Source organism: Ranitomeya variabilis, chromosome 7, assembly GCF_051348905.1.
Source record: "Ranitomeya variabilis isolate aRanVar5 chromosome 7, aRanVar5.hap1, whole genome shotgun sequence".
Classification (NCBI taxonomy): domain Eukaryota; kingdom Metazoa; phylum Chordata; class Amphibia; order Anura; family Dendrobatidae; genus Ranitomeya; species Ranitomeya variabilis.
Window position 1 is genome coordinate 174,311,632 of NC_135238.1, and position 27,298 is coordinate 174,338,929.

General features: G+C 44.4%; 1 protein-coding gene across 5 annotated transcripts in view; it reads left to right on the forward strand.

Moving 5' to 3' along the window:
- Window positions 1-27,298, forward strand: part of LOC143784256 (putative methyltransferase DDB_G0268948) — a 160,304-nt gene that overhangs the window by 78,860 nt on the left and 54,146 nt on the right. For all 5 annotated transcript variants that reach the window (XM_077272282.1, XM_077272284.1, XM_077272281.1 and 2 more), the window contains one exon: window positions 19,585-19,735. In XM_077272282.1, coding sequence (XP_077128397.1) covers window positions 19,625-19,735 — 111 coding nt within the window. In that variant the 5' untranslated portion in view covers window positions 19,585-19,624. The remainder of the gene's footprint in view (window positions 1-19,584; window positions 19,736-27,298) is intronic.

Below are 27,298 nucleotides of genomic sequence, written 5' to 3' on the forward strand. Positions count from 1 at the left end.
GACTGAAGGGGCATTAGAAAGACCAAAAGGCATCACCAAATACTCAAAGTGGCCCTCGGGCGTATTAAATGCGGTTTTCCACTCATCCCCCTGCCTGATCCGCACCAAATTATACGCCCCACGGAGATCAATCTTAGAGAACCACTTGGCCCCCTTTATGCGAGCAAACAAATCAGTCAGCAACGGCAATGGGTATTGATATTTAACCGTGATTTTATTCAAAAGCCGATAATCAATACATGGTCTCAAAGAGCCGTCTTTTTTTGACACAAAGAAAAAACCGGCTCCTAAGGGAGATGACGATGGACGAATATGTCCCTTTTCCAAGGACTCCTTTATATATTCTCGCATAGCAGTATGTTCAGGCACAGACAGATTAAATAAACGACCCTTTGGGTATTTACTACCCGGAATTAAATCTATAGCACAATCGCACTCACGGTGCGGAGGTAGTGAACCCAGCTTGGGTTCTTCAAAGACGTCACGATAATCAGACAGGAACTCAGGGATTTCAGAGGGAATAGATGATGAAATGGACACCAAAGGTACGTCCCCATGAGTCCCCTTACATCCCCAGCTCAACACAGACATAGCTCTCCAGTCAAGGACTGGGTTGTGAGACTGCAGCCATGGCAATCCCAGCACCAAATCATCATGTAGATTATACAGCACCAGAAAACGAATAGTCTCCTGGTGATCCGGATTAATACACATAGTCACTTGTGTCCAGTATTGTGGTTTATTATTAGCCAATGGGGTGGAGTCAATCCCCTTCAGAGGAATAAGAGTCTCCAAAGGCTCTAAATCATACCCACAACGATTGGCAAAGGACCAATCCATAAGACTCAAAGCGGCGCCAGAGTCGATATAGGCGTCCGTAGTAATAGATGACAAAGAGCAAATCAGGGTCACAGACAAAATAAATTTAGACTGTAAAGTGCCAACGGGAACGGATTTATCAAGCTTTTTAGTACGCTTAAAGCATGCTGATATAACATGAGTAGAATCCCCACAATAGAAACACAACCCATTTTTCCGTCTAAAATTCTGCCGCTCGCTTCTGGACAGAATTCTATCACACTGCATGTTTTCTGGCGTCTTCTCAGTGGACACCGCCAGATGGTGCACTGGTTTGCGCTCCCGCAGACGCCTATCGATCTGAATGGCCATTGTCATGGACTCATTCAGACTTGCAGGCACAGGGAACCCCACCATAACATCCTTAATGGCATCAGAAAGACCCTCTCTGAAAGTAGCCGCCAAGGCACACTCATTCCACTGAGTAAGCACAGACCATTTACGGAATTTTTGGCAGTAAATTTCAGCTTCATCTTGCCCCTGCGATAGGGACATCAAAGTTTTTTCTGCCTGAAGTTCCAAATGGGGTTCCTCATACAGCAAGCCCAAGGCCAGAAAAAACGCATCCACATTGCGCAACGCAGGATCCCCTGGTGCCAATGCAAAAGCCCAATCTTGAGGGTCGCCGCGGAGCAAGGAAATCACAATCCCAACCTGCTGTGCAGGGTCTCCAGCAGAACGAGATTTCAGGGACAAAAATAACTTACAATTATTTCTAAAATTCTGAAAGCTAGATCTATTCCCTGAGAAGAATTCCGGCAAAGGAATTCTCGGCTCTGATACCGGAGCATGAACAACAAAATCCTGCAAACTTTGCACTTTCGTGGCGAGATTATTCAAACCTGCAGTTACACTCTGTAGATCCATTATAGACAGGTGAACATAGAGCCATTCAAAGATTAGAAGGAGAGAGAAAAAAAAGAAAGACTGCAGCATAGACAGACTGGCAAGTGATCCAATTAAGAGCACACTAACTACTAGAGAAAAAAAAAAAAAAAAAAAAAAAAAATTTCAGCAGACTTCTTATTTCTCTCCTTTCTCAGCCAAGGATTTTAACCCTTTAGTGGGCCGGTCAAACTGTCATGATCTCCATGGCCAGAGAACTAGCATAAGCCTCAATAGGAACAAGCTCTTGGAAGATGTAACTATACTGACCATGAACTAAACCTACCGCATCATCTAGAAGTAGCCAGGTAGCATGTCCTACTTTTTATCCCTATATGCCCAGCGCCGGCCGGAGAACTAAATAATGCTAGCAGAGGGAAATATAAGACCTGACTCACCTCTAGAGAAATGCCCAAAAAGGAGACAGAGGCCCCCCACATATATTGGCGGTGATATGAGATGAAACAACAAACGCAGCAGGAAAATAGTTTTAGCAAATTTGAGGTCCGCTTTCTAGATAGCAGAAGACAGAAAGCATACTTTCATGGTCAGTAGAAAACCCTAACAAAACACATCCAGAAATTACTTTAGGACTCTGGCATTAACTCATAATACCAGAGTGGCAATTCCTGATCAACAAGAGCTTTCCAGACACAGTAACGAAACTGCAGCTGTGAACTGGAACCAAAATACAAAAACAAAACATGGACGAATGTCCAACTTATCTAGTAGATGTCTGGGAGCAGGAACAAGCACAGAGAGGCTTCTGATAACATTGTTGACCGGCAAGCATCTAACAGAGAAGCCAGGTTATATAGCGACACCCAGATCTAATCAGAACAGGTGAACAGGGAAGATGATGTCACAAGTTCAATTCCACCAGTAGCCACCGGGGGAGCCCAGAATCCAAATTCACAACACTACGCATCTCTGGGAACTCCTTCAAGATTGTTGGAAGACCATTCCCGGTGACTACCTCTTGAAGCTCATCAAGAGAATGCCAAGAGTGTGCAAAGCAGTCAACAAAGCAAAAGGTGGCTACCTTGAAGAACATAATTTCAGTTGTTTCACACTTTTTTGTTAAGTATATAATTCCACATGTGTTAGTTCATAGTTTTGATGCCTTCAGTGGGAATGTACAATTTTCATAGTCATGAAAATACAGAAAAATCTTTAAATGAAAAGGTGTGTCCAAACTTTTGGTCTGTACTGTATATCGGACTTTTACAAACACAGTGATACCTAATATGTGTATTTTTTTGTTTGTTTGTTTCATTTTTATTGGGGTTAATGGGAGGTAATTTGAGTTTTTATCTTTTTATTTTTTCATGTTTAAAAACATATATTTACTTATTACCGTATTTAACCCCTTAACGACCGCTGATACGCCTTTTAACGGTGACAATTAAGGGTACTTATACCTCAGTGCCACTTTTTAACTGCTCTGAGAAATAAGTGTATAGCGCCCCTCAGAGTTGGAATTTCTCTGGGGTCTTGGCTATCAGCGGTAACTGAGACCCCAGAGAACATGATTTGGGTTGGTTTTTACTGACCCCAGTGTTGCGATCGCAATACTAATGGAATAATGGCGACCGCAAAAAAAAGTGTGATTTTCCATTTAATTTCTCTCTCCTCTGATGTGATCGCCCCCCTGAGTCCAGGAATCCCCCCGTGATGTCCACTGGGCAACAAGCATCCTCTTCATGGGAGAAAATGGCGGGTGCATGAGCAGTGCGCCCACTGGGATCTGACGGCCGGCACCCGGCAACAATAGGGAATTTTTCCTATTGGTTCATTTTGATCACTGTGATAGGGTCTATCACAGTGATCAAAATAAAAATATAGTAAATAACCCCCCCTTTAGACGGGTTGGGAATAGGGATAGGGGTGTGTTGGGGTTAGGTTTGGGGTTAGAATTGGGGGGTTCCACTGTTTAGGTACATCAGGGGGTCTCCAAACGCTACATGGCACCACCATTGATTCCATCCAGTTTTGGGTTCAAAAAGTCAAAAGCCCTTTTGAGCCCTGCAGTGTGCCCAAACAGTGGTTTTCCCCCACAAATGGAGTATCGGTGTACTCAGGAAAAATTGCACAACAAATTTTGTGGTCCATTTTCGCCTCATACCCTTGTGAAAATTAAAAAAAATTGACTCCAAAGTAAATTATTTGTGAAAAAAGTAAAATGTTTATTTTTCCTTCCATGCTGCTTTAGTTCTCGTGATGCACCTGAAGGGTTAATAAACTTCTTGAATGTGGTTTTGCACACCTTCAGGGGTGCAGTTTTTAGAATGCTGTCACTCTGGGTATTTTCTGTTATATTGATCCCCCCAAAAAAACCTCACTTCAAATGTGAGGTGGTCCCTAAAAAAATGGTTTTGTAAAATTTGTTGGAAAAATGAGAAATCGCTGGTCAAATTAAACCTTATAATGTCCTAACCAAAAAAAAAGTTTCCAAAATTGTGCTGCTGTAAAGTAGACATGTGAGAAATGTATTTAATTAACTATTTTGTGTGATATGACGCTCTGATTTAAGGGCACAAAAATTAAAAGTTTGAAAATTGCAAAATTTTCAAAATTTTTGCAAAATTTTCATTTTTTTTAATTAAAAAAAACGCAAGTCATATTGAAGAAATTTTACCACTATCATGAAGTACAATATGTCACGAAAAAACAAACTCAGAATCAGTGGGATCAGTTGAAGCATTCCAGAGCTAGAACCTCATAAAGTGGTAATGGTCAGAATTGTAAAAATTGGCTTGGTCATTAAGTACCAAATTGGCTCTGTCACTAAGGGAAAACCAAAAGAAAAAACCTTCACTCAGAGACCAAGAAGTAATTGAAAAATATACAAATGTTTATTAAAGACAAACATACACAGACATAAAATCATGGTAAAGACCACCAGTGCAGAAACAACGGTGGGAGAGCATGTTATAAGTATATACTTGGCACAAATGTGCAATGCAATATGTAAGTATAGTTACCACGAGGATGAACCCGGGGACCCACCACACCCGACGCGCGTTTCGCACGGAAATGCTTCGTCCAGGGGTGGTTGGGTCACCTTTACCTCAGGCTTGGAGTTTCATTTGCGCATGCGTGTCTTGTATTCCTCCAGCACGTCTTTTCTACCTTGGTTTTTTTGGACATTTGTCTTTAGTGATTGCGATATGTCTGTAATGGGCTGTCATACTAACATGGTGTGTTATTTTTTGCCCGCTTTATATTATTGTTGTTCATTGACACATTTGGTTGTGCCGAAGTTCAGTGTTGTAGCAACCGTTGCCTTTCTATCTGCGCGCTTGCGCGTTCCCTTCACTATACTTCGGCTTCTACTTCCAGTCCCAGCTTCCTGTTTCACTTTCTACACACAGCGTACCGTCCTCATCTCAGGTGCCGGTTCTTTACTTTTGATCACCCCCCTTCTACCATTGGTTATGACCAACATAAAATCCCTCTCTGGCCAGTACCCAACCACCCCTGGACGAAGCATTTCCATGCGAAACGCGCGTCGGGTGTGGTGGGTCCCCGGGTTCATCCTCGTGGTAACTATACTTACATATTGCATTGCACATTTGTGCCAAGTATATACCTATAACATGCTCTCTTGCTATTTATTTCAGCCCAGGTTGCTATCTTTCTGAAGCTTATTATGTTTAACAATATCTAATGCACTAATGCACATTAGCACAATACAGTAGCATTTATTGCACTATTGCATATTGGCACTTTAGTGTATTTAATTACATGTTTCACACGTAGCTCTTTTATTATATGATATATATGTATGCACTATCTCAGGCTGTATATTATTCTTGTATCCTTGCTGTGTATATACTTGTACTGAGGCTAGGCCCGTGCGTGTCCCACCGTTGTTTCTGCACTGGTGGTCTTTACCATGATTTTATGTCTGTGTATGTTTGTCTTTAATATTAGCGATTGGATAAAACTTAACCTTTAATTGGTCTATATAAAATGGTACATACATGTAATTAGACAAAGGACAATAGGATAAACACCCTTGTGCTAGTGCAACCGAGCCAAACAGAAAAAAGGGAGAAAAAACAATTAAAACAATGAAATTGACAGTGATTGAGGGTCACAATGTATCAGTGGCCCTAATCCCTGGCTAGGGATTTATTATCATAAACAATACCCATTTGGTATATACAGCTCCAAAATATGGTAATGCACTGTCCCTTAATGTTGCATAGATATTGTATAGATACTATACGTGTATATAGAGGTCGTGATACTGGCTACATGAAATAATCAAATGGTACAATTAATTCCACGTGCCCCCATATGAAACCAAGATACCTCACATGAAAACATGCATAAAAAACAACCACAATGCTTATTAGCTCAGGGTATATATATCAATCCCTGTTTTAGGAGCCTACATAGAATACCCTCCAGGCATATAACATGTCTATGGCACTGTCAATGGTGAATAGCAGCAAAAAAACAAGAGGCTTTTACAAGCAAATCATGACCTAAAAATGTGTCACTATAGTTGAATAAATTTAGGATCATGCTACCTCATGAGCATATGCCACGAGCGTCCCTTTAAGTCAAAATAGTGAGGTCAATGTATTCCTGCACAAGACCCTATTACCTACAGGTCCTGTATGTGCAGATGTATATGAAATGCAACATGTCCATATATCGGATAGATCTCACCCAAAAGATGAAGAGAGTAACGTTGTCTCTCAAGGGTGAGCCAGCCTCTCTCTTATGTAGCGTCTCCCGACGCGTTTCGTCCATACGGACTCATCAGGGGAGTTTGAAGACCTAAAGTTGCAGCGGCATAGTTTTGATGCCTTCAGTGGGAATGTACAATTTTCATAGTCATGAAAATACAGAAAAATCTTTAAATGAAAAGGTGTGTCCAAACTTTTGGTCTGTACTGTATATCGGACTTTTACAAACACAGTGATACCTAATATGTGTATTTTTTTGTTTGTTTGTTTCATTTTTATTGGGGTTAATGGGAGGTAATTTGAGTTTTTATCTTTTTATTTTTTCATGTTTAAAAACATATATTTACTTATTACCGTATTTAACCCCTTAACGACCGCTGATACGCCTTTTAACGGTGACAATTAAGGGTACTTATACCTCAGTGCCACTTTTTAACTGCTCTGAGAAATAAGTGTATAGCGCCCCTCAGAGTTGGAATTTCTCTGGGGTCTTGGCTATCAGCGGTAACTGAGACCCCAGAGAACATGATTTGGGTTGGTTTTTACTGACCCCAGTGTTGCGATCGCAATACTAATGGAATAATGGCGACCGCAAAAAAAAGTGTGATTTTCCATTTAATTTCTCTCTCCTCTGATGTGATCGCCCCCCTGAGTCCAGGAATCCCCCCGTGATGTCCACTGGGCAACAAGCATCCTCTTCATGGGAGAAAATGGCGGGTGCATGAGCAGTGCGCCCACTGGGATCTGACGGCCGGCACCCGGCAACAATAGGGAATTTTTCCTATTGGTTCATTTTGATCACTGTGATAGGGTCTATCACAGTGATCAAAATAAAAATATAGTAAATAACCCCCCCCTTTAGACGGGTTGGGAATAGGGATAGGGGTGTGTTGGGGTTAGGTTTGGGGTTAGAATTGGGGGGTTCCACTGTTTAGGTACATCAGGGGGTCTCCAAACGCTACATGGCACCACCATTGATTCCTTCCAGTTTTGGGTTCAAAAAGTCAAAAGCCTTTTTGAGCCCTGCAGTGTGCCCAAACAGTGGTTTTCCCCCACAAATGGAGTATCGGTGTACTCAGGAAAAATTGCACAACAAATTTTGTGGTCCATTTTCGCCTCATACCCTTGTGAAAATTAAAAAAAATTGACTCCAAAGTAAATTATTTGTGAAAAAAGTAGAATGTTTATTTTTCCTTCCATGCTGCTTTAGTTCTCGTGATGCACCTGAAGGGTTAATAAACTTCTTGAATGTGGTTTTGCGCACCTTCAGGGGTGCAGTTTTTAGAATGCTGTCACTCTGGGTATTTTCTGTTATATTGATCCCCCAAAAAAAACCTCACTTCAAATGTGAGGTGGTCCCTAAAAAAATGGTTTTGTAAAATTTGTTGGAAAAATGAGAAATCGCTGGTCAAATTAAACCTTATAATGTCCTAACCAAAAAAAAAGTTTCCAAAATTGTGCTGCTGTAAAGTAGACATGTGAGAAATGTATTTAATTAACTATTTTGTGTGATATGACGCTCTGATTTAAGGGCACAAAAATTAAAAGTTTGAAAATTGCAAAATTTTCAAAATTTTTGCAAAATTTTCATTTTTTTTAATTAAAAAAAACGCAAGTCATATTGAAGAAATTTTACCACTATCATGAAGTACAATATGTCACGAAAAAACAAACTCAGAATCAGTGGGATCAGTTGAAGCATTCCAGAGCTAGAACCTCATAAAGTGGTAATGGTCAGAATTGTAAAAATTGGCTTGGTCATTAAGTACCAAATTGGCTCTGTCACTAAGGGAAAACCAAAAGAAAAAACCTTCACTCAGAGACCAAGAAGTAATTGAAAAATATACAAATGTTTATTAAAGACAAACATACACAGACATAAAATCATGGTAAAGACCACCAGTGCAGAAACAACGGTGGGAGAGCATGTTATAAGTATATACTTGGCACAAATGTGCAATGCAATATGTAAGTATAGTTACCACGAGGATGAACCCGGGGACCCACCACACCCGACGCGCGTTTCGCACGGAAATGCTTCGTCCAGGGGTGGTTGGGTCACCTTTACCTCAGGCTTGGAGTTTCATTTGTGCATGCGTGTCTTGTATTCCTCCAGCACGTCTTTTCTACCTTGGTTTTTTTGGACATTTGTCTTTAGTGATTGCGATATGCCGCTGCAACTTTAGGTCTTCAAACTCCCCTGATGAGTCCGTATGGACGAAACGCGTCGGGAGACGCTACATAAGAGAGAGGCTGGCTCACCCTTGAGAGACAACGTTACTCTCTTCATCTTTTGGGTGAGATCTATCCGATATATGGACATGTTGCATTTCATATACATCTGCACATACAGGACCTGTAGGTAATAGGGTCTTGTGCAGGAATACATTGACCTCACTATTTTGACTTAAAGGGACGCTCGTGGCATATGCTCATGAGGTAGCATGATCCTAAATTTATTCAACTATAGTGACACATTTTTAGGTCATGATTTGCTTGTAAAAGCCTCTTGTTTTTTTGCTGCTATTCACCATTGACAGTGCCATAGACATGTTATATGCCTGGAGGGTATTCTATGTAGGCTCCTAAAACAGGGATTGATATATATACCCTGAGCTAATAAGCATTGTGGTTGTTTTTTATGCATGTTTTCATGTGAGGTATCTTGGTTTCATATGGGGGCACGTGGAATTAATTGTACCATTTGATTATTTCATGTAGCCAGTATCACGACCTCTATATACACGTATAATATCTATACAATATCTATACAACATTAAGGGACAGTGCATTACCATATTTTGGAGCTGTATATACCAAATGGGTATTGTTTATGATAATAAATCCCTAGCCAGGGATTAGGGCCACTGATACATTGTGACCCTCAATCACTGTCAATTTCATTGTTTTAATTGTTTTTTCTCCCTTTTTTCTGTTTGGCTCGGTTGCACTAGCACAAGGGTGTTTATCCTATTGTCCTTTGTCTAATTACATGTATGTACCAATTTATATAGACCAATTAAAGGTTAAGTTTTATCCAATCGCTAATATTAATTATTCCTATTGGATTAGTACCCAGCTTTATATATATGTTTGTCTTTAATAAACATTTGTATATTTTTCAATTACTTCTTGGTCGCTGAGTGAAGGTTTTTTCTTTTGGTTTTGCTATATTGTATCCTTCATGACCCCGTAAGGGATATTATTTGGTGTTTTCTGTCACTAAGGCTACTTTCACACTAGCGTTAACTGCAATACGTCGCAAATGCGTCGTTTTGCCGAAAATACGCATCCAGCAAAAGTTCTTGCTGGATACATTTTTTCGTCATAGACTAACATTAGCGACGCATTTGCGACGCATTGCAAAACGTCGCGTCCGTTTTGCGACGCTTGGGCGTGTGGTAGCGGACCGTCGGGAGAAAAAAACGTTACATGTAACGTTTTTTGCTCCCGACGGTCCGCTTTTTCCGACCGCGCATGCGCGGCCGGAACTCCGCCCCCACCTCCCCGCACTTCCCCGCACCTCACAATGGGGCAGCGGATGCGTGGGAAAAATGCATCCGCTGCCCCCGTTGTGCGGCGGAGACCACGCTAGCGTCGGGAACCTCGGCCCGACGCACAGCGACGGGTTGTTCCCGACGCTAGTGTGAAAGTAGCCTAAGGGGTTAATAGTCCCTACTTGAAGCTGGGAGTGTCTGATCCATGTCCTATTCATTAGGCGTGCATCAGCAATCAGGATCTCCTAAGAACACCAGCCATGGGCTAGCTTTCTTAGGAGAATTGTATTGACAGTCATAGGGGTCATCAGCAGACCCCCAGCTGTCATGATAATTCATCGGCGCCCTGGGATCACATCATGGGAGCGCTAATGGGCATATGGAATGACACGACATCCTGTTAGTGTTAAATGCCACTATCGAAGATTGGCAGCAGGATTTAACAGGTTAAAATTCATGAGCAGAGCTCTACTTGACCCAAGGCTGTTAGAGGCTCATGATGGCTGATTAAAACAGATGTCATGTGCTGGGAAAGAAAAGAAGCTGGTACATGACATACCAGTATGTCATATGTCGGTAATGGGTGTAAGGGACTAGTTCTGTGGTAGGCGCAGTTCACACACAAGATTCAGATTGATGCAAAACCAAACAGGTGGATAATTAAAAGTACAAAAACTGTCAGGTTTACCAAAGTAAAGCAGCCTCGTCCAGGTACAAAAAAGGTATAACAACACAAAAATAGAAAATAAGCAGACCATATAATGCACAGGCTCACTCGTTTAAATGTCAGTCCTTTTCTCTCACTCCAGCAGGGTCTGAGCATCACATGCAAGGCCTCCACGCTTTGCACGTGTGCACACACACACACACACACACACACCAAGTGAGGCAGCACTGGCTGCCTTAAATAAGACACTCCAAGACCATATCTCCCAACTTTTGAAGAAGGCAAAGAGGGACAAAGGTAGCGGCTCGCGGAGCGGCAAATTTTAGGCCATGCCCCTGACCACACCCATGTCACAACTAGTCACGCCCATATCCACGCCCCAACCACATCCATTTAGCACTGCTGATCACACGGTTTCATAAAAATAATTATAAACAGAAAAAAATATGGCCACACAGTGCTCCATACTGTATAATGGCCCCACATGATGCTCCATACTGTATAATGGCCACACAGTGCTCCATACTGTACAATGGCCACACATGGTGCTCCATACTATATAATTATTATTATTATTTATTGTTATAGCGCCATTTATTCCATGGCGCTTTACATGTGAGGAGGGGTATACATAATAAAAACAAGTACAATAATCTTAAACAATACAAGTCATAACTGGTACAGGAGGAGTGAGGACCCTGCCCGCGAAGGCTCACAATCTACAAGGGATGGGTGAGGATACAGTAGGTGAGGATAGAGCTCGTCGTGCAGTGGTTTGGTTGATCGGTGGTTACTGCAGGTTGTAGGCTTGTCGGAAGAGGTGGGTCTTCAGGTTCTTTTTGAAGATTTCGATGGTAGGCGAGAGTCTGATGTGTTGTGGTAGAGGGTTCCAGAGTAGGGGTGATATGCGAGAGAAATCTTGTATGCGATTGTGGGAAGAGGAGATAAGAGGGGAGTACAGAAGGAGATCTTGTGAGGATCGGAGGTTGCGTGTAGGTAAGTACCGGGAGACGAGGTCACAGATGTATGGAGGAGACAGGTTGTGGATGGCTTTGTATGTCATGGTTAGGGTTTTGTACTGGAGTCTCTGGGCAATGGGGAGCCAGTGGAGGGATTGACAGAGGGGAGAGGCCGGGGAATAGCGGGGGGACAGGTGGATTAGTCGGGCAGCAGAGTTTAGAATAGATTGGAGGGGTGCGAGAGTGTTCGAGGGGAGGCCACAGAGCAGGAGGTTGCAGTAGTCAAGGTGAGAGATGATGAGGGCATGGACTAGGGTTTTTGCAGATTCTTGGTTGAGGAATGAACGGATTCATGAAATATTTTTGAGTTGAAGTCGGCAGGAAGTGGAAAGGGCTTGGATATGTGGTTTGAAGGAGAGATCAGCGTCAAGGATTACCCCGAGGCAGCGAGCTTGTGGGACTGGGGAGAGTGGGCAGCCATTTACTGTAATGGTTAGGTTCGTTGGGGGGGTCACGTGAGATGGGGGAAAGATGATGAATTCTGTTTTGTCCATGTTAAGTTTCAGAAATCTAGAGGAGAAGGATGAAATAGTGGACAGACATTGAGGGATTCTGGTTAGTAGGGAGGTGATATCTGGTCCAGAGATGTAGATCTGTGTGTCATCAGCATAGAGGTGATACTGAAAGCCATGAGATTCTATGAGCTGTCCCAGGCCAAAGGTGTAAATGGAGAAGAGCAGGGGCCCAAGGACTGAACCTTGCGGGACTCCGACAGATAGGGGGCGAGGTGAGGAGGTGGTGTGTGAGTGGGAGATGCTGAATGTCCGGCCTGTTAGGTATGATGAGATCCAGGATAGGGCCAAGTCTGTGATGCCAAGGGATGAGAGGGTCTGTAATAATAGGGAATGGTCCACTGTGTCAAATGCAGCCGACAGGTCGAGGAGGAGGAGAACAGAGTAGTGTCGCTTGCTCTTGGCGGTTAAGAGGTCGTTGGTGACCTTAGTTAGGGCAGTTTCAGTGGAGTGGTGTGACCGGAAGCCAGATTGTAAGCGGTCAAAGAGGGAGCAAGAAGAGAGATGGGAGGACAGTTCAAGGTAGATGTGTTGTTCCAGTAGTTTGGAGGCATAAGGGAGAAGTGATATAGGGCAATAGCTAGATACAGAGAATGGGTCAAGAGAGGGCTTTTTGAGGATAGGTGTGATGAAGGCATGTTTAAAGCTTGAGGGGAAAACACCAGTTGTTAGTGATAGGTTGAAGAGATGGGTTAGGGTTGGGATGAAGACTGTGGTGAGGTTTGGGATGAGGTGGGATGGGAGTGGGTCAAGTGCACAGGTGGTGAGATGCGATCTTGAGAGTAGAGTGGAGAGTTGATCTTCTGTAATGGTGGAGAAGTTGGTTTTGGAGGTGGAGGGCTGGGAAGTCGGGAGGAAGGGCTCTGGGGCTTGTTGACCAAAACTGTCTCTGTTGTTATCAATCTTCTGCTTGAAAAATGAGGCAAAGTCTTCAGCTGAGATAAGTGGGGAGGGAGGAGGTGCTGGGGGACGGAGGAGAGAATTGAAAGTGTTGAATAACTGTTTAGGGTTGTGAGACAGGGAGGATATGAGAGATGAGAAGTAGGTTTGTTTAGCTGTGACGAGTGTGGTCTTGAAAGTAGTGAGGGACTGTTTGAATGCGATGAAGTGGTCGTTGGAGTGGGATCTTTTCCATCTGCGCTCAGCAGCCCTGGAAGCTCGCCTCAGTTCTTTGGTCAGGCTGGTGTGCCAGGGCTGTCTGTTGATTTTGCGAGCTTTGGTATGTGTAAGTGGGGCAGCAGATTCCAAAGCTACAGCTATTGTGGTGTTATATAGAGCGGCAGCGTCATCCGCATTGTGTATGGAACTTATGTCTGTGAGAGGGAGGAGGGATTCGGAGAATGAATGTATGTCAAGATATTTAAGATTTCTGCGAGGGTGTGAAAGTTTGTGGGGTGGGGATTGTAGACATGGAGTGGAGAGAAATGAGAATGTGAGAAGGTTGTGGTCAGAGAGTGGAAGAGATGAGTTAGAGAGGTTAGATAGGGAGCAGAGGCGGGTGAAGATGAGGTCCAGTGTGTGACCATCTTTGTGAGTGGCTGCAGAAGACCATTGAGTGAGGCCGAAGGAGGAAGTGAGAGATAGAAGTTTAGTGGCAGCTGAGAGGGAAGTGTCAATGGGGATGTTGAAATTGCCCATGATGATAGTGGGGATGTCCGCAAAAAGGAAATGAAGTAGCCAGGTGGTGAAGTGGTCAAAGAAGGTGGTGGCTGGCCCTGGGGGGTGGTAAATGGCAGCCAGTTGGAGGTTGGAAGGGGAGTAGATGCACACAGAGTGCACCTCAAAGGAAGGGAGGGTAACAGAGGGTGGCAGTGGGATTGGTGTGAAGGAGCAGTTATCTGACAGGAGAAAACCAATTCCTCCGCCATGCTTGCTGCTGGGGCGGGGTGTGTGAGAAAGGTGGAAGCCACACATATAATGGCCACACATGGTGCTCCATACTGTATAATGGCCACACATGGTGCTCCATACTGTTTAATGGCCACACAGTGCTCCGTACGGTATAATGGCCATACATGATGCTCAATACTGTATAATGCCCACGCAGTGCTCCATGCTGTATAATGGCCACACATGATGTTCCATTCTGTATAATGGCCACACAGTGCTCCATACTGTGTAATGGCCACATATGACGATGCCAGTGTACAGTCGGGGCAGTAGATGTGTCCCAGCAGCTCTGCTTACAATGCAGGCAAAGATTTCACCACCTGTCACTGTCCTGCACATTGCAATGTAGCCCAGATCTGCATGCACTTAGACAATACCACTATCTACTGGCTCCACTCCATAACTGCTGTAGTATATAAAGGATATGTGTGTGTGTGTATATATATATATATATATATATATATATATATATATATATATATATATATATACTGTGTCTATGACTAACAGGATGCACTGGATTGCTCTAACTACTGCCACTATTCCTGGTTATAATGCCTTGAACTGCAAGCACAGCAGAGAAGGGCCAGCTGCATGCATGTGTGTAGTGTATAGACACACACACACACACACACACACACACACACACACACACCTCAAAATGTCCTCTCTCTTTCTCTCTCCCACCGAAAGAAGGAGATATGGAGGGGGTATGACCTAATACAAGGGGGGTGTCAGCTGCTTCTCCTGCTGGCTCTGCGGGAGAAGTAGAGTCCCATGTGGGACTGTCGGGCACAGCCTCAAAATTGGGACAGTATGAGGGACGGTTGGGAGCTATGCAAGACCCAGACTAGAGGTAAGTGAGCAGATGATCCCACTAAGCTCTTTAAACTGCTCGTTTAACCCGGATCCATAATCCGGGCCCAATAAAACACCTCTCAGCTAGTGATGAGCAAGTGTGCTTGTTACTTGAGTTTCTCCGAGCATGCTCGGGTGGTCTCCGGGTATTTCAGCGTGCTCGGACATTGTTTGTCGACGCAGCTGCATAATTTGCAGCTGCTAGACAGCTTGAATACATGTGGGGATTGCCTAATAAACATGCAATGTCCAAATAAAGCTGTTCTAGTCTACTTAAGTCCACATAACTGCCTCCACAAAGGAGTAAACCCTCATGAAGTCAGGAAAGGTAAGGCTGAACAAGTGCTTTCCTGCTTACTGGTCTCCATGTGCTATACTTATCCCAACGTGCCTCTCCTACTTTTAACTATGTGTTTGCACTAACTACACTATCTATGAGCTATGAACATAAACATGCCCCCCATCTAGTGGCTGACCCGGGGTAGTACACTGTCCCTATTTAATGAACATAAATACATTAAATAGTATTAGGACAAAGGATATACATGCAGAACAAAGAAACAATTAATCAATTATAAATGTCCCACATTCTGCAGTAGATGGTAATACACGTAGCTGTGTCACAATACTATTAAGGAACTAGTGGTAATACACCATAGTGGTGTAGCAGTACCAACAAGTAGACATCCATTACAAACAGATTTTCCTTATCCCCTTACATAGGTCTGGAGATTGGGCTGGCCATGACAGGGATTTGATGTGGTGGTCCTTCATCCACACTTTGATTGACCTAGCTGTGTGGCATGGCGCATTGTCCTGCTGGAAAAAACAGTCCTCAGAGTTGGGGAACATTGCCTGAGAAGAAGGAATCAACTGTTTTTCCAGGATAATCTTTTATGCAGCTTGATTCATACGTCCTTTGCAAAGAACAACCTGTCCAATTCCAGCCTTGTACTCCTCTCCAGGTCTCCGTCTAACCATTAGATGACCGGGTGTTGGGCAAAGCTGAAAATTAGACTCATCAGAGATTAACTTACTCCATTCCTCTATGGTCCAATACTTTATGGTCTTTGGCAAACTTCAGCCTGGCTCTCCTTTGCTTCTTTCTAGAATTACATGACTTGACTTCTGCCTCTAGGAGCCTGTTACGAACTGTTTTTGCCATGCACTTCACCCCAGCTGCCATTTGCCATTCCTTTTGTAGGTCACTTGATGTCATCCTGCGGTTGCTGAGTGACATTCGGATAAGATGATGGTCATCCCGGTCAGTGGAGAGTCGTTTTCACCCTCTGCTGGTCTGTAACTTTGTTCTCCCTAATATCTGCTGCTTGACCTTGTTGTTATGGACTGCCATCTTAGAAATTTTAAGGATGGAGGCAACATGACGTTCACTGTGTCCCTCTGCTAGTAAAGTCAGAATTGAGCCCTTCTTTTCCTCACTCAAGACTTTTCTTTTCGACTCCTTTGGTATGGTTAAAAGTTTATTTTTTCATTCCTATTACTTTTGGGATATTACTAGCACTTGTTTTGCCATCCAGCTTGTCCTATTGCAAGAGGATTGTGAACACCACCGCAGTGTTTTTTTATACTTTTCTTCATTAAATAAGATTTGGTTCAGGTGATCACCTAATCAGAAGCACATTAAGTAGAATGAGGTGTACTCTGGTTGGAACTCAACTGACACTGGAATGGAATGGCTGTCAGACATGTAGAGAAGCTGATTTTTATAAAACGGTGCAGTGGTCTCTTAATTTTTGCCAGAGCTGTATATAAATAAATATATATTGTGAGGCAGTGAACCCTGTTACAGCTAGGGGTCGCTGTTTGTTCTTCTCAGGATGCGCATAGTCAGGTCATGAGGAGGCGTTACAGTCGCAGGTGTAGCTGTGATTACAATTGTTAAAAAAGACCTGTAGTATAGAGAGGTTTTAGAGTTGAGTCTGAGGAGTCTCAGGTGTGTCAGGGCCAGAGTGAGGCCTGACAACCCACAGCATACAGAGTGGTGCTGCTGTCCATGATGACTGGTCATGGATGTGGACAGGTCTTGTGCCCGGAAGTAGACTGTCCTGTGCCCAAAGGAAAGACTGGCATATGCCATAGCTGCAGACAGGAGGATGTCAAGGTCTGTGTACAGCTGAGAGTAGAGACAGTGATACAGCGGTGCAGGACACCCACGGAACTATTCAAAGGAGAACTAGCATGTGTAGTGACTGCAATCTAAAGGATGCTGTTATAAACTGATGTGAATTGAACACTGAAGTTATATGCATTTGTGTGGAACCTTTTCTGTGTTTAGAAAACATACTAAAGAGACTTTTATGTTTGAACTTTTTGGGTCACTGCCTCTTCACTGGGACCGACCGGTGCCTTACATTTGGTGGAAAGAATGCAGGCCATTTGAACTGAGGCATACCCCAGAGAGTGCTGCAGATCGTTGTGCAAGTCTGCTGGAGAAACGGAGGAGCTTTTGGAGCAGGTTGTGCTCAGTCAGCAAAGGCATCAGCAAGAGACGCTGACATTTCTGCGGTCTCTGCGAGAGGTTCTGCAGCAGCAGGAGCTGCAGTTGCAGCAGCAGCAAGAGGCGCTGCAGTGGAAGCTAGCAGAGCTTCAGCATGGTAAAGAGACCCCTAAGGTGAGGGGTGATCATTGGGTGTACCAGTGGTCCTATGTAGAGTCTCGGTCCGCCAGGTCTCAAGCAAATGACTTATTGCAGTTGGTGGAGAAGTGGCTCCAACATGAGTTTTTTGTTTTTTTTCCCACGTACAAAATGATGGAGAGAATCGTGGTTGACCAGATTGTGCTGGCTCTGCCGACCGCCATGCAACGTTGGGTCAGGCTGAGGGGCCTAGGCACCCTGGAACTACTGATAGAATTGATTGAGCGATATAAACCCACTCAGGACGTTGCACCAGAGCCTGGGCATGGGGCTAGTAACTGTTCGGTGACATCTAAGCCCATGAACTGCGGGAACACTGGCCATGAGTCTGTGTGCCCAGCCAGCCTGTATCACCACTACGGGCACAGCCGGCGGCAAACCACAATTGTGCCAGGTACTCATGAACGGGTACCAAACAGAGGCTCTCCTGGACACAGGGAGTAATGTGACTTTGGGCCATAGGTCTCTTGTTGCCTATATATATAGCACATTTGTTGCACAGGGTCCGTCCCTGTCAACACTCATGTAATAATTGTAACTAAATATATCTTCAGTATTTGAATCGTGCTGCCAACTCATTTTTAAAGCGTCATTATTATAAATAGTGAAGCTGCTGACTTTACTATTTCAACTTTTTGTGATTTTTTTCTATATTAGTCTAAAAAAACAATATTTTGAAATGGTTAAAAGCTATCCACTCTGACACTGCAATAATTGGTAAAAGGAAAAGGGAAGGAAGTATCACTAATGCACTGCTGAGACGGAATATCGTTAAAAGTAGGGTTGAGCGACCTTAACTTTTATAGGATCGGGTCGGGTTTCACGAAACCCGACTTTCTCAAAAGTCAGGTCGAGTGAAATCGGCCGATCCTATAAAAAAGTCGGGGTCGGCCGAAACACGAAACCCAATGCACTGCAATGGGATACTATGGTTCCCAGGGTCTGAAGGAGAGGAAACTTCTTCAGGCCCTGGGATCCATATTTAAGTGTAAAATAAAGAATTCAAATAAAAAATATTGATATACTCACCTGTCCGGCGGCCCCTGCAACTTACCGAGGAAACCGGCGGCCTGCTTTGGTTAAAATGAGCGCGTCCAGGGCCTTCCGTGACGTCACGGCTTTGTGATTGGTCGCGACGGCCCATGTGACCGCCACGCGACCAATCACAAGCCGCGGACGTCATTCTCAGGTCCTAAATTCCTAGAATTCTAAATTCTAGGAATTTAGGACCTGAGAATGACGTCCACGGCTTGTGATTGGTCGCGTGGCGGTCACATGGGCCGTCGCGACCAATCACAAAGCCGTGACGTCACGGAAGGCCCTAGACGCGCTCATTTTAACCAAAGCAGGCCGCCGGTTCCCTCGGTAAGTTGCAGGGGCCGCCGGACAGGTGAGTATATCAATATTTTTTATTTTAATTCTTTATTTTACACTTAAATATGGATTCCGATACCGATTCCCGATATCGCAAACATATCGGAACTCGGTATCGGAATTCCGATCTCAGATTCAGAAGATCGCCGACCTCATGGCCGACCCCACACAGGGGTCGGGTCGGGTTTCATGAAACCCGACTTTGCCAAAAGTCGGCGACTTCTGAAAATGGCCGACCCATTTCGCTCAACCCTAGTTAAAAGCTCTTCATCAGGACAAACCTATTGGGACTGTAAGGCATAGCAATCTTTTTGCCTTACAGTCCCACCAGGTTTGTCCTGACGATGAGGTCCGGCGTGACCTCGAAACACGTAGACTTTTAAACCTGTTAAATGTTTTGCTTTTAAGGATATTCCGTCTCAGCAGCGCATTAGTGATACATCCCTCCATTTTCCTTTCACTAAGTGTTGTCTTCCCGACCGGTAACTGTGCAGCAACTGATGTATGCTAATTATGTGTTGCCATTAAGCAACTCAGCAAGGTGAGGGCATCTTCCCTTTACCTGACACGCCTGTGTTATGAGATAAGACCATAGGTCCATAGCTTTGTTTCTTCCTAGTTGTTTTCTACTACACTGCAATAATAACATTTCTATTTTTTAACAGCTTTTTACATCAGAACTAATCAATCTAAGCACAGATCATCATGGCAGTCAACTTTTTCAAGAAGATGGACTTTTCCTTAAAATATCAAAAGTATATGATTCCAGCCTCTGATGAAATTATCAAAATGGTTTTATCCTACGTGAAAGTTAAAGTAAGTATAATAAGAAGGTAAGCCACTGAGTGAAGTAAAGCAATCTTACTTACCGTGGGGGAAAAAAAGTATTTAGTCAGCCACCAATCGTGCAAGTTCCACCCTTAAAAAGATGAGAGAGACCTGTAATTGACATCATAGGTAGACGGCAACTATGAGAGTCAAATTTGAGAAGGCAAATCCAGAAAATCACCTTGTCTGATTTGGCAAGATTTATTTTTCAAATTATGGTGGAAAATAAGTATTTGGTTGTTAACAAACGTTATTCTCAATATTTTGTTACGTATTCTTTGTTGGCAATGACAGAGGTCAAACGTTGCAACCGAACACCATTATAGTCCATAGAAAGCAAAAACGAGCACATGCATAACACCTTGTAACAGCCCGAAATGCTGCCAAAACACATCAAATGAGGGACAGACACCAGGAAAGTGGCCTCCATTCACCCACAGTGCAAATTGCAGCATTAAACTGCAGCAATCAACAAGGCATGAGGCATCGGGGGCTGGGACAGCATTTACAGCTTTCCAATGAACGTCACAGTAAGACGAGGTGGGTGAGGGATTGGTTTAGGGCCCCTTTGCTGGGAGCCCTGATACCACATGGAACACCTCTACCTGCTTTCATGCTGAGCCACACTCAGGTGGCACAAATAACAGTTTTCTAGACTACTATTGTCAGAAAAATGTAAGGATAGTAACACGGGTAGTTAAGTACAAGGAAGTGGAGGCCTGAGGGTATGTGCACACGTATTTTGGAGCTCTGCGGATTTTTCCGCAGAGGATTTGAGAAATCCGCAGGTAAAAGGCACTGCTAATTACCTGCGGATTTACAGCGGTTTTTATGCAGATTTTGTGCGTATTCCACCTGCGGTTTTACACCTGCGGATTCCTATTGTGAAGCAGGTGTAAACCACAGCAGAATCCGCACAAAGAATTGACATGCTGCGGAATGTAACCCGCAGCGTTTCTGTGTGCTTTTTTCCACAGCATGGGCACTGCAGATTGCGGTTTCCATAGGTTTACATTGTACTGTAAACGCATGGAAAGTAGCTGCGGACACGCAGCTGCAGATCTGCTGCGGATCCGCAGCAAAATCCGTAACGTGTGCACATATCCTGACTGTCTCGGAGGCCTACTGCTACAGGCAACACGCATGAAGGAGACCTAACCATGAGTCTACACTTTTTCAAAAATTAGTGGCAGACACCAACAAAGTGGTATCAATTGCAATAAAGTAGAATTAGTATAGGGGGGACCGACACCTCTTCCTCTACAGCCAACCCACCAGATGGAGACTGTAGCGGGTAAGGTGGTGGAATCACTGTTCCGTATCCCTCTGAAAGCCTGGAAGGGGCATAACTAGGTGGCCTACCAAATCCCTACTTGGACAAGAGGCAGTAGGTGAAAACTGTGAACCAAGGAGGAACAAAGAGATGGCAGCAGGTGCTACTCCATGGCTGACTTACAGAATGTGGCCGCTGACCCTCTACAGTGGGTAAGCTCCTAAGGCCCAAAGGAGGGATGAAAAATGCAGGAAGGAACTGTAGGGACTCTAGAACCATGGGTGCAGATGGGACCAGCTGAGAAACAGAAAAGCACTGGCAGTCAGACAGATGGGTGCTGGCAGGTGCAATCCGGACCGGCTTATGGACAGACCGGTACAAGCAGATGGGCACAGACAGGTAAGAGCAGATAGGCACAGGGTAGACAAGCAGACAGATGGACCAGTGGAACCTGACAATTAGCAAGCATGCAAGGCAAACTAATAACATAGCTCAGGCACCTCCATATTGGAGGAGAAGCCTGAAATAGAAGGTGTCGCCCAGCTATAGGTTGGGAATACCTTAGGTTGATGCGGGTAGTCCTTATAATAGGGCGGGAGAGCACGAGTGCACCCTATAAGCATAGTTCCCGGTCCTACAACTGATCCTTGGTGGACACTGACACATAGGGGACTAGATGAGGAGGTGGTGTGTGAGTGGGAGACACTGAATGTCCTGTCTGTTAGTCCTGTCTGTTATGTATGAGGACATCCTACAAAGGGCCAAGTCTTACTACATCTGTAGTAAGAAGGAATGGTCCACTGTGTCAAAGACAGATGGCAGGTCCAGGAGAAGGAGGAGAACAAACTCGCATTGCTTTCATTTGGCAGTTAGTAGATTGTTGGTGACTTTAGTCAGGGCAGTTTCAGTGGAATGGTGCGGTCTGTAGTCAGATTGTATGCGGTGAAAGATGAAGCAAGACGAGAGGTGGGAGGACAGTTCAAAATGGACATGTTGTTCTAGCAGTTTGGTGCCCTAGGGTAGAAATGATATGGGACTATGGGTAGACGCGGAGGATGGGTCAAGAGTGTGGTTTTTGAGGATGGGTGTGATTGAGGTATGTTTCAATCAGGATGGAAGACACCAGCTGTTAGTGACATGTTGAAGAGGTCAGTTATGCTTGTGATGAAGACTGTGGTAAAGTTTGGAATGAGGTGGGACGTTATTGTGTCATGTTCACAGGTGGTGGGGCAAAGTATTTAGATGAGAGGAGAGGGAGGGGGAACTGGTGGACGCAGGAAAGAATTGAAAGTACTTAATAGCAGTTTAGGGTTGTGAGACAGGTATGATATGAGGAATCAGAAGTTGTTTTATTTTGTGCTCCAGTAGATGGCAAGTGCTGCATCAAGTGGCCTCTGCTCCTCTTCCTCCACCTTAACATCACACACAGTACAGTCCTCAGTGGTGGCACCCCAATTTCCCTTTTTTTCCCTCACATCACAGCTTTCCAAGTGCCCAACTGACTGTGGGGAACCATAGATGGACCATTTTTCAGACCTGTTCACACATTCTATTTCATGGGTATCAGAGGTCAGCTCTAATCCTCTGCACCGATGGCCACATTTTTTCTGACTTAGATCTATGGCCAGATGAAGTTTTGTCTGAGCATAAACCAAACCCTCTTCAAAAGATGTTAACCCTGTTGGGTGAAGGTGATCCATTTGTGAAGAGACACAGACACTGTGCTGTCAAGGCAGGAAGAGGAGGAGGGTGACTCTCAGGGTGAGGAGTGGTAGAACATAGAGGATGAAGTAGTAGATCACACTTGTAAACCCAGAGGCATGCAGCTGATTAGCTCAGAAGAGGAGTAGGAGGAGGATGAAGATGAGGAGGTTACGTACACACAGAGTTATGCAATCATGGCAACCAATGCATCCTGAAGCCCAACTCTGGCAGTGGACAGCAGTGTTCCTGGTTCTGCAGTTGCCTAGCTTTGGTCTTTTTTTCAGATTGACAAAAATCTTAAAAATCATGTTATCTGTCAACTGTTTTAAAAAAACAGCCTAGTAGAGTAAAAAAAATGAAATCATTTCAGTACTAAATGCATGACCTGCCACATGTGTGATCAACATGCATTAATCTGGGAATGTCACTGTGCTAAAATGCATGTAGGATAGCAGGATAGCTGCGGAGACACCATCACGTGTTTCTCAACGCAAGCAGTGAATAGCCAGACCTTTCCCCGGGAAGGAACAACCACGTGAAGGGCAGCATCCAATAAAGGAAAACATCCAATACAGGAAAACCACCTATGCCAAGCATGGTATCCATCCACAGACAGCTGTTTCGGGGTGTTTGCCCCTCATCAGTGTGGAGTAGGAATCTGGCTATTAGGAGCAGTGCCTAGTAAAAGGCTGTGAAGGAACAGATGATTGGCCTCGGGGAGACCAAAACATCCAACACTGCGGAGACACCATCACGTGTTTCTCAACGCAGTGATCCAGAACACTGCCCCCATCCCTTATGGGAAATATGCAAATGCATGTAGGATAGCTGCGGAGACACCATCACGTGTTTCTCAACGCAAGCAGTGAATAGCCAGACCTTTCCCCGGGAAGGAACAACCACGGGAAGGGCAGCATCCAATAAAGGAAAACATCCAATACAGGAAAACCACCTATGCCAAGCATAGTATCCATCCACAGACAGCTGTTTCGGGGTGTTTGCCCCTCATCAGTGTGGAGTAGGAATCTGGCTATTAGGAGCAGTGCCTAGTAAAAGGCTGTGAAGGAACAGATGACTGGCCTCGGGGAGACCAAAACATCCAACACTGCGGAGACACCATCACGTGTTTCTCAACGCAGTGATCCAGAACACTGCCCCCATCCCTTATGGGAAATATGCAAATGCATGTAGGATAGCTGCGGAGACACCATCACGTGTTTCTCAACGCAAGCAGTGAATAGCCAGACCTTTCCCCGGGAAGGAACAACCACAGGAAGGGCAGCATCCAATAAAGGAAAACATCCAATACAGGAAAACCACCTATGCCATGTGCTAAAATGCAGACTAGTGGGTCTTGCCAACCACCGTCCACCCCATCAACCACATCTTCTGATTCTTTCTCCTCCCTCAAGTTGTCACACAGGTCTCTGGCCAAAGAACCTTCACTTGTTTACCCCCTACTGTTAGGGTGATTGATAGCCAATCAGCTAATACGGAATTGGACATGCCTGCTGTTTTTGACTAATCTTACCTACCAAGCATATCCCATATTTCTCAATCCATCGTAACATCCCCGCCTGCACTTCTCACAGTACAGCAGCTTGTCGTGTTCACCCTATTCCACAATGTGTCAGCACAGCTGCAAAAACTCTTTTCTGCAGTTGTGCTCACATAAAAAAGATTCTTCACTCCTACACATGGCACAGTTAACAGTTTGAATTTCAACATCTTCAATCTACTAATAATAATGAACTTTTATTTATATATCACAGACACATTACCCATAGCTTTATGAGTCGGCAGTTCATATAAAACAGTCAAAAGTTACCAAGTTTAAGATAATCAAACCATTCAAGCAAAAATAATTACGAACCTGCTCTTCACAGCTTACAATCTACAATGAGGTGGGTGTGACAACAATTACAGGTGCTTATTTACAATGATGGGACAACAATGTTGAGTAAATGGGGGATAGATAAAGGCTGCATGAGCCTTTTTGGGTATGGTTGAGTTTGATGGTGAATTATGTTCAGAGAAGTAGAGAATAAGTGGTTTATATATAAAAAGGCCTTTGATTAGGGAACGTGATGGGCTGCCCTAAACACATGTGCTTTTAGGGAGCACCTAAAAATGTCTAAGTTGTAGTTATACTCCTAGTTTCATGGGGGACAAGGGGGAAGAGGTGAGCCATCTAGCTAGGAGATTGAACTTAACCAGACAAAGTCTAGATCAGGGGTGTTACCATTTTTGTGTGTCTCAGGGATTGAAAGTTTTGAGACCACGAGAATTGGCTAGAGATAGAAGCTGGGATGCAGTTGGGGAGGTGGAGCTTTTGAAGTCTCCCAGGATAAGGTTTGTCAATTCTGAGGACATGAAGTGTGGGCACAACGCATAAAAGTGAGTGTGGGCACAACGCATAAAAGTGGTCAAGGAAGTGGATGGGTGAGCATGGGGGCCAGTATATGACTGCTACTCTGAGGAACAAGGGATGGAACACCCTGATAATATGAACCTCAAAAGAAGAATGGCGTTGAATCAGTCTGCATTTATTTATTAGGTTACAATCAGGGTTGTTGTTTGTAGCAAGGAGTGTAGGGTTACCGTGGAGTTAGAGTGAACGTACATCGCAATAAACGCATATTCCATGTGTTGTAATCTGGATGGGGATAAGCCGTACTCTCACTATTACTTTTCTGAGAACTAATTATTGTGAACAGCCTGCGGCATCTTTGGATGTTTCGTAGACCAATTGCATCATTGTCTGGATGATGGGGACTGTCTGAGAGCTATTTGCTACTAAGATCACAGTGCTTGTTTCTGTATGACTCATGGCCTGTGATCTCTGTGATTATTTCAAGGCTACTTCAATATGTTGGCCACAGAAATGCAGCCTTTCCGCCTTTATGGATACAGACGGTTTCCGAAAGCTGATGGCCGTCACAGTCCCCCCAATACCAGTTGCCCTGGCACCATTACTTCTCTAGAAAAGATGTGCCTGCGCTACAGCAACAAGTGGCAGACAACATCATCCGTTCCCTGAAAAATTCTATGCCTGCCAGGGTGCATTTAAACAATGACGCCTGGATGAGCAAGCATGGACAGGGGAATTACAGCTAGATGACTGGGCAATGGGTGACTCTGGTGGCTGTAGGGGGAGTCGAGGAAGGGTCTGCTCCACAAGTCTTGCAATCCACAAGACTTGCAGGGCGCTTGGGGATGGAAAAATTAACCAAGATGCACCATAAGATGGATAACTAAGCTACTAGACAACAGGGGTTAAACTACTAAACAGCTATGATTGCAGAACTAAACAAATACACACCAGAACATGGAGAACTAAACTACTAGACTACAGGGGTTGGAGAACTAAATTACTAAACAGCTTGACTTGGAGAACAAAACTAAAACACACCAGGGGATGGAGACTTTAAGCACTAGACAGAAAGGTGACACTAGACAACAAGTCTTTGAATCCCCAGGGCTTGCGGATCAAACCTCTCTATGTAATACTTCCTCCAGTGCTTCTGCCTCCTCCACCTCCTTTAGGGCCTCTACCTATGCACTCAATCTCTGCCTTAATGAAACCAATGTTACAACACTGCAGAGGGAATCCCCCCAGCTCTGTACTGTGCAGCCATGGCTCACCGCAATTGGGCAGCTTTTAAATTAATACACTTTGGAGATCGCAGTCATACAGATCAACAGTTGTGGACAGCTATTCATGCCGAGGATGACCAATGGCTGCCTACACTCAACCTGTAGCCAGGGAAGGTTGTGTGAGATAACGGTGCAAACCTGGTGGCGGCCCTATGCAGGGCCAACCTTACACACAAGCCTTTTATGGCTCGCATCCTCAACCTGATGGTACAGCAATTCCTACACCACTGTCCCAGCATGGATGCACTGTTGTAGAAAACACTGTCGCTGTGTGTTCACTTTCACCATTCCACTTAAGTGAGTATAGCGATCTCGCGGACTACCGGTTAACCGATTGATGAGTGAAGTGACCACTCCGTGGAATTCAACTCTGCACATGTTGCAGCAACTGTGGCAGTAGCACCGAGACATGGTGCAGTATGACATTTTGCATAGCCTGGCACATCGCTGTATGGACGTGGTGCAATTTACACTTGCTTAGCAGACACAGATGAAGGACCTTTGCACCCTGCTGCATGTTTTCGAAATGGCTGATAAGATGTTTAGCGGTGATGAAGCCGTAATCAGCATCACTATTACTGTCATCTAAATGCTGGACCACACTTTAAATAGTCTGGGTGAGGAGGTGCTGGTAGTCTTGGAGGAATATGAAGAAGCAGAGGAGTATGCCTTTAGGGTTAACAATATCTCTAAGTTCCAGTCTGTAGTCTCACAGGCGGTTGCCATGTGAGGAACAAATGGAGAAGGACCATGAAAATGACGAGAAGGAAGAGATGATGGACGCCCACCATTTTGGAGATGAACAGGATAATGATTCCCGCTCTGTTGTACATGGTTGCCACAAGGGGATGGACGAAGAAAGCTTGTGTTATCCCGCCACCAACACACTGTGGAGTTGGACATCATGAAGGAGACCG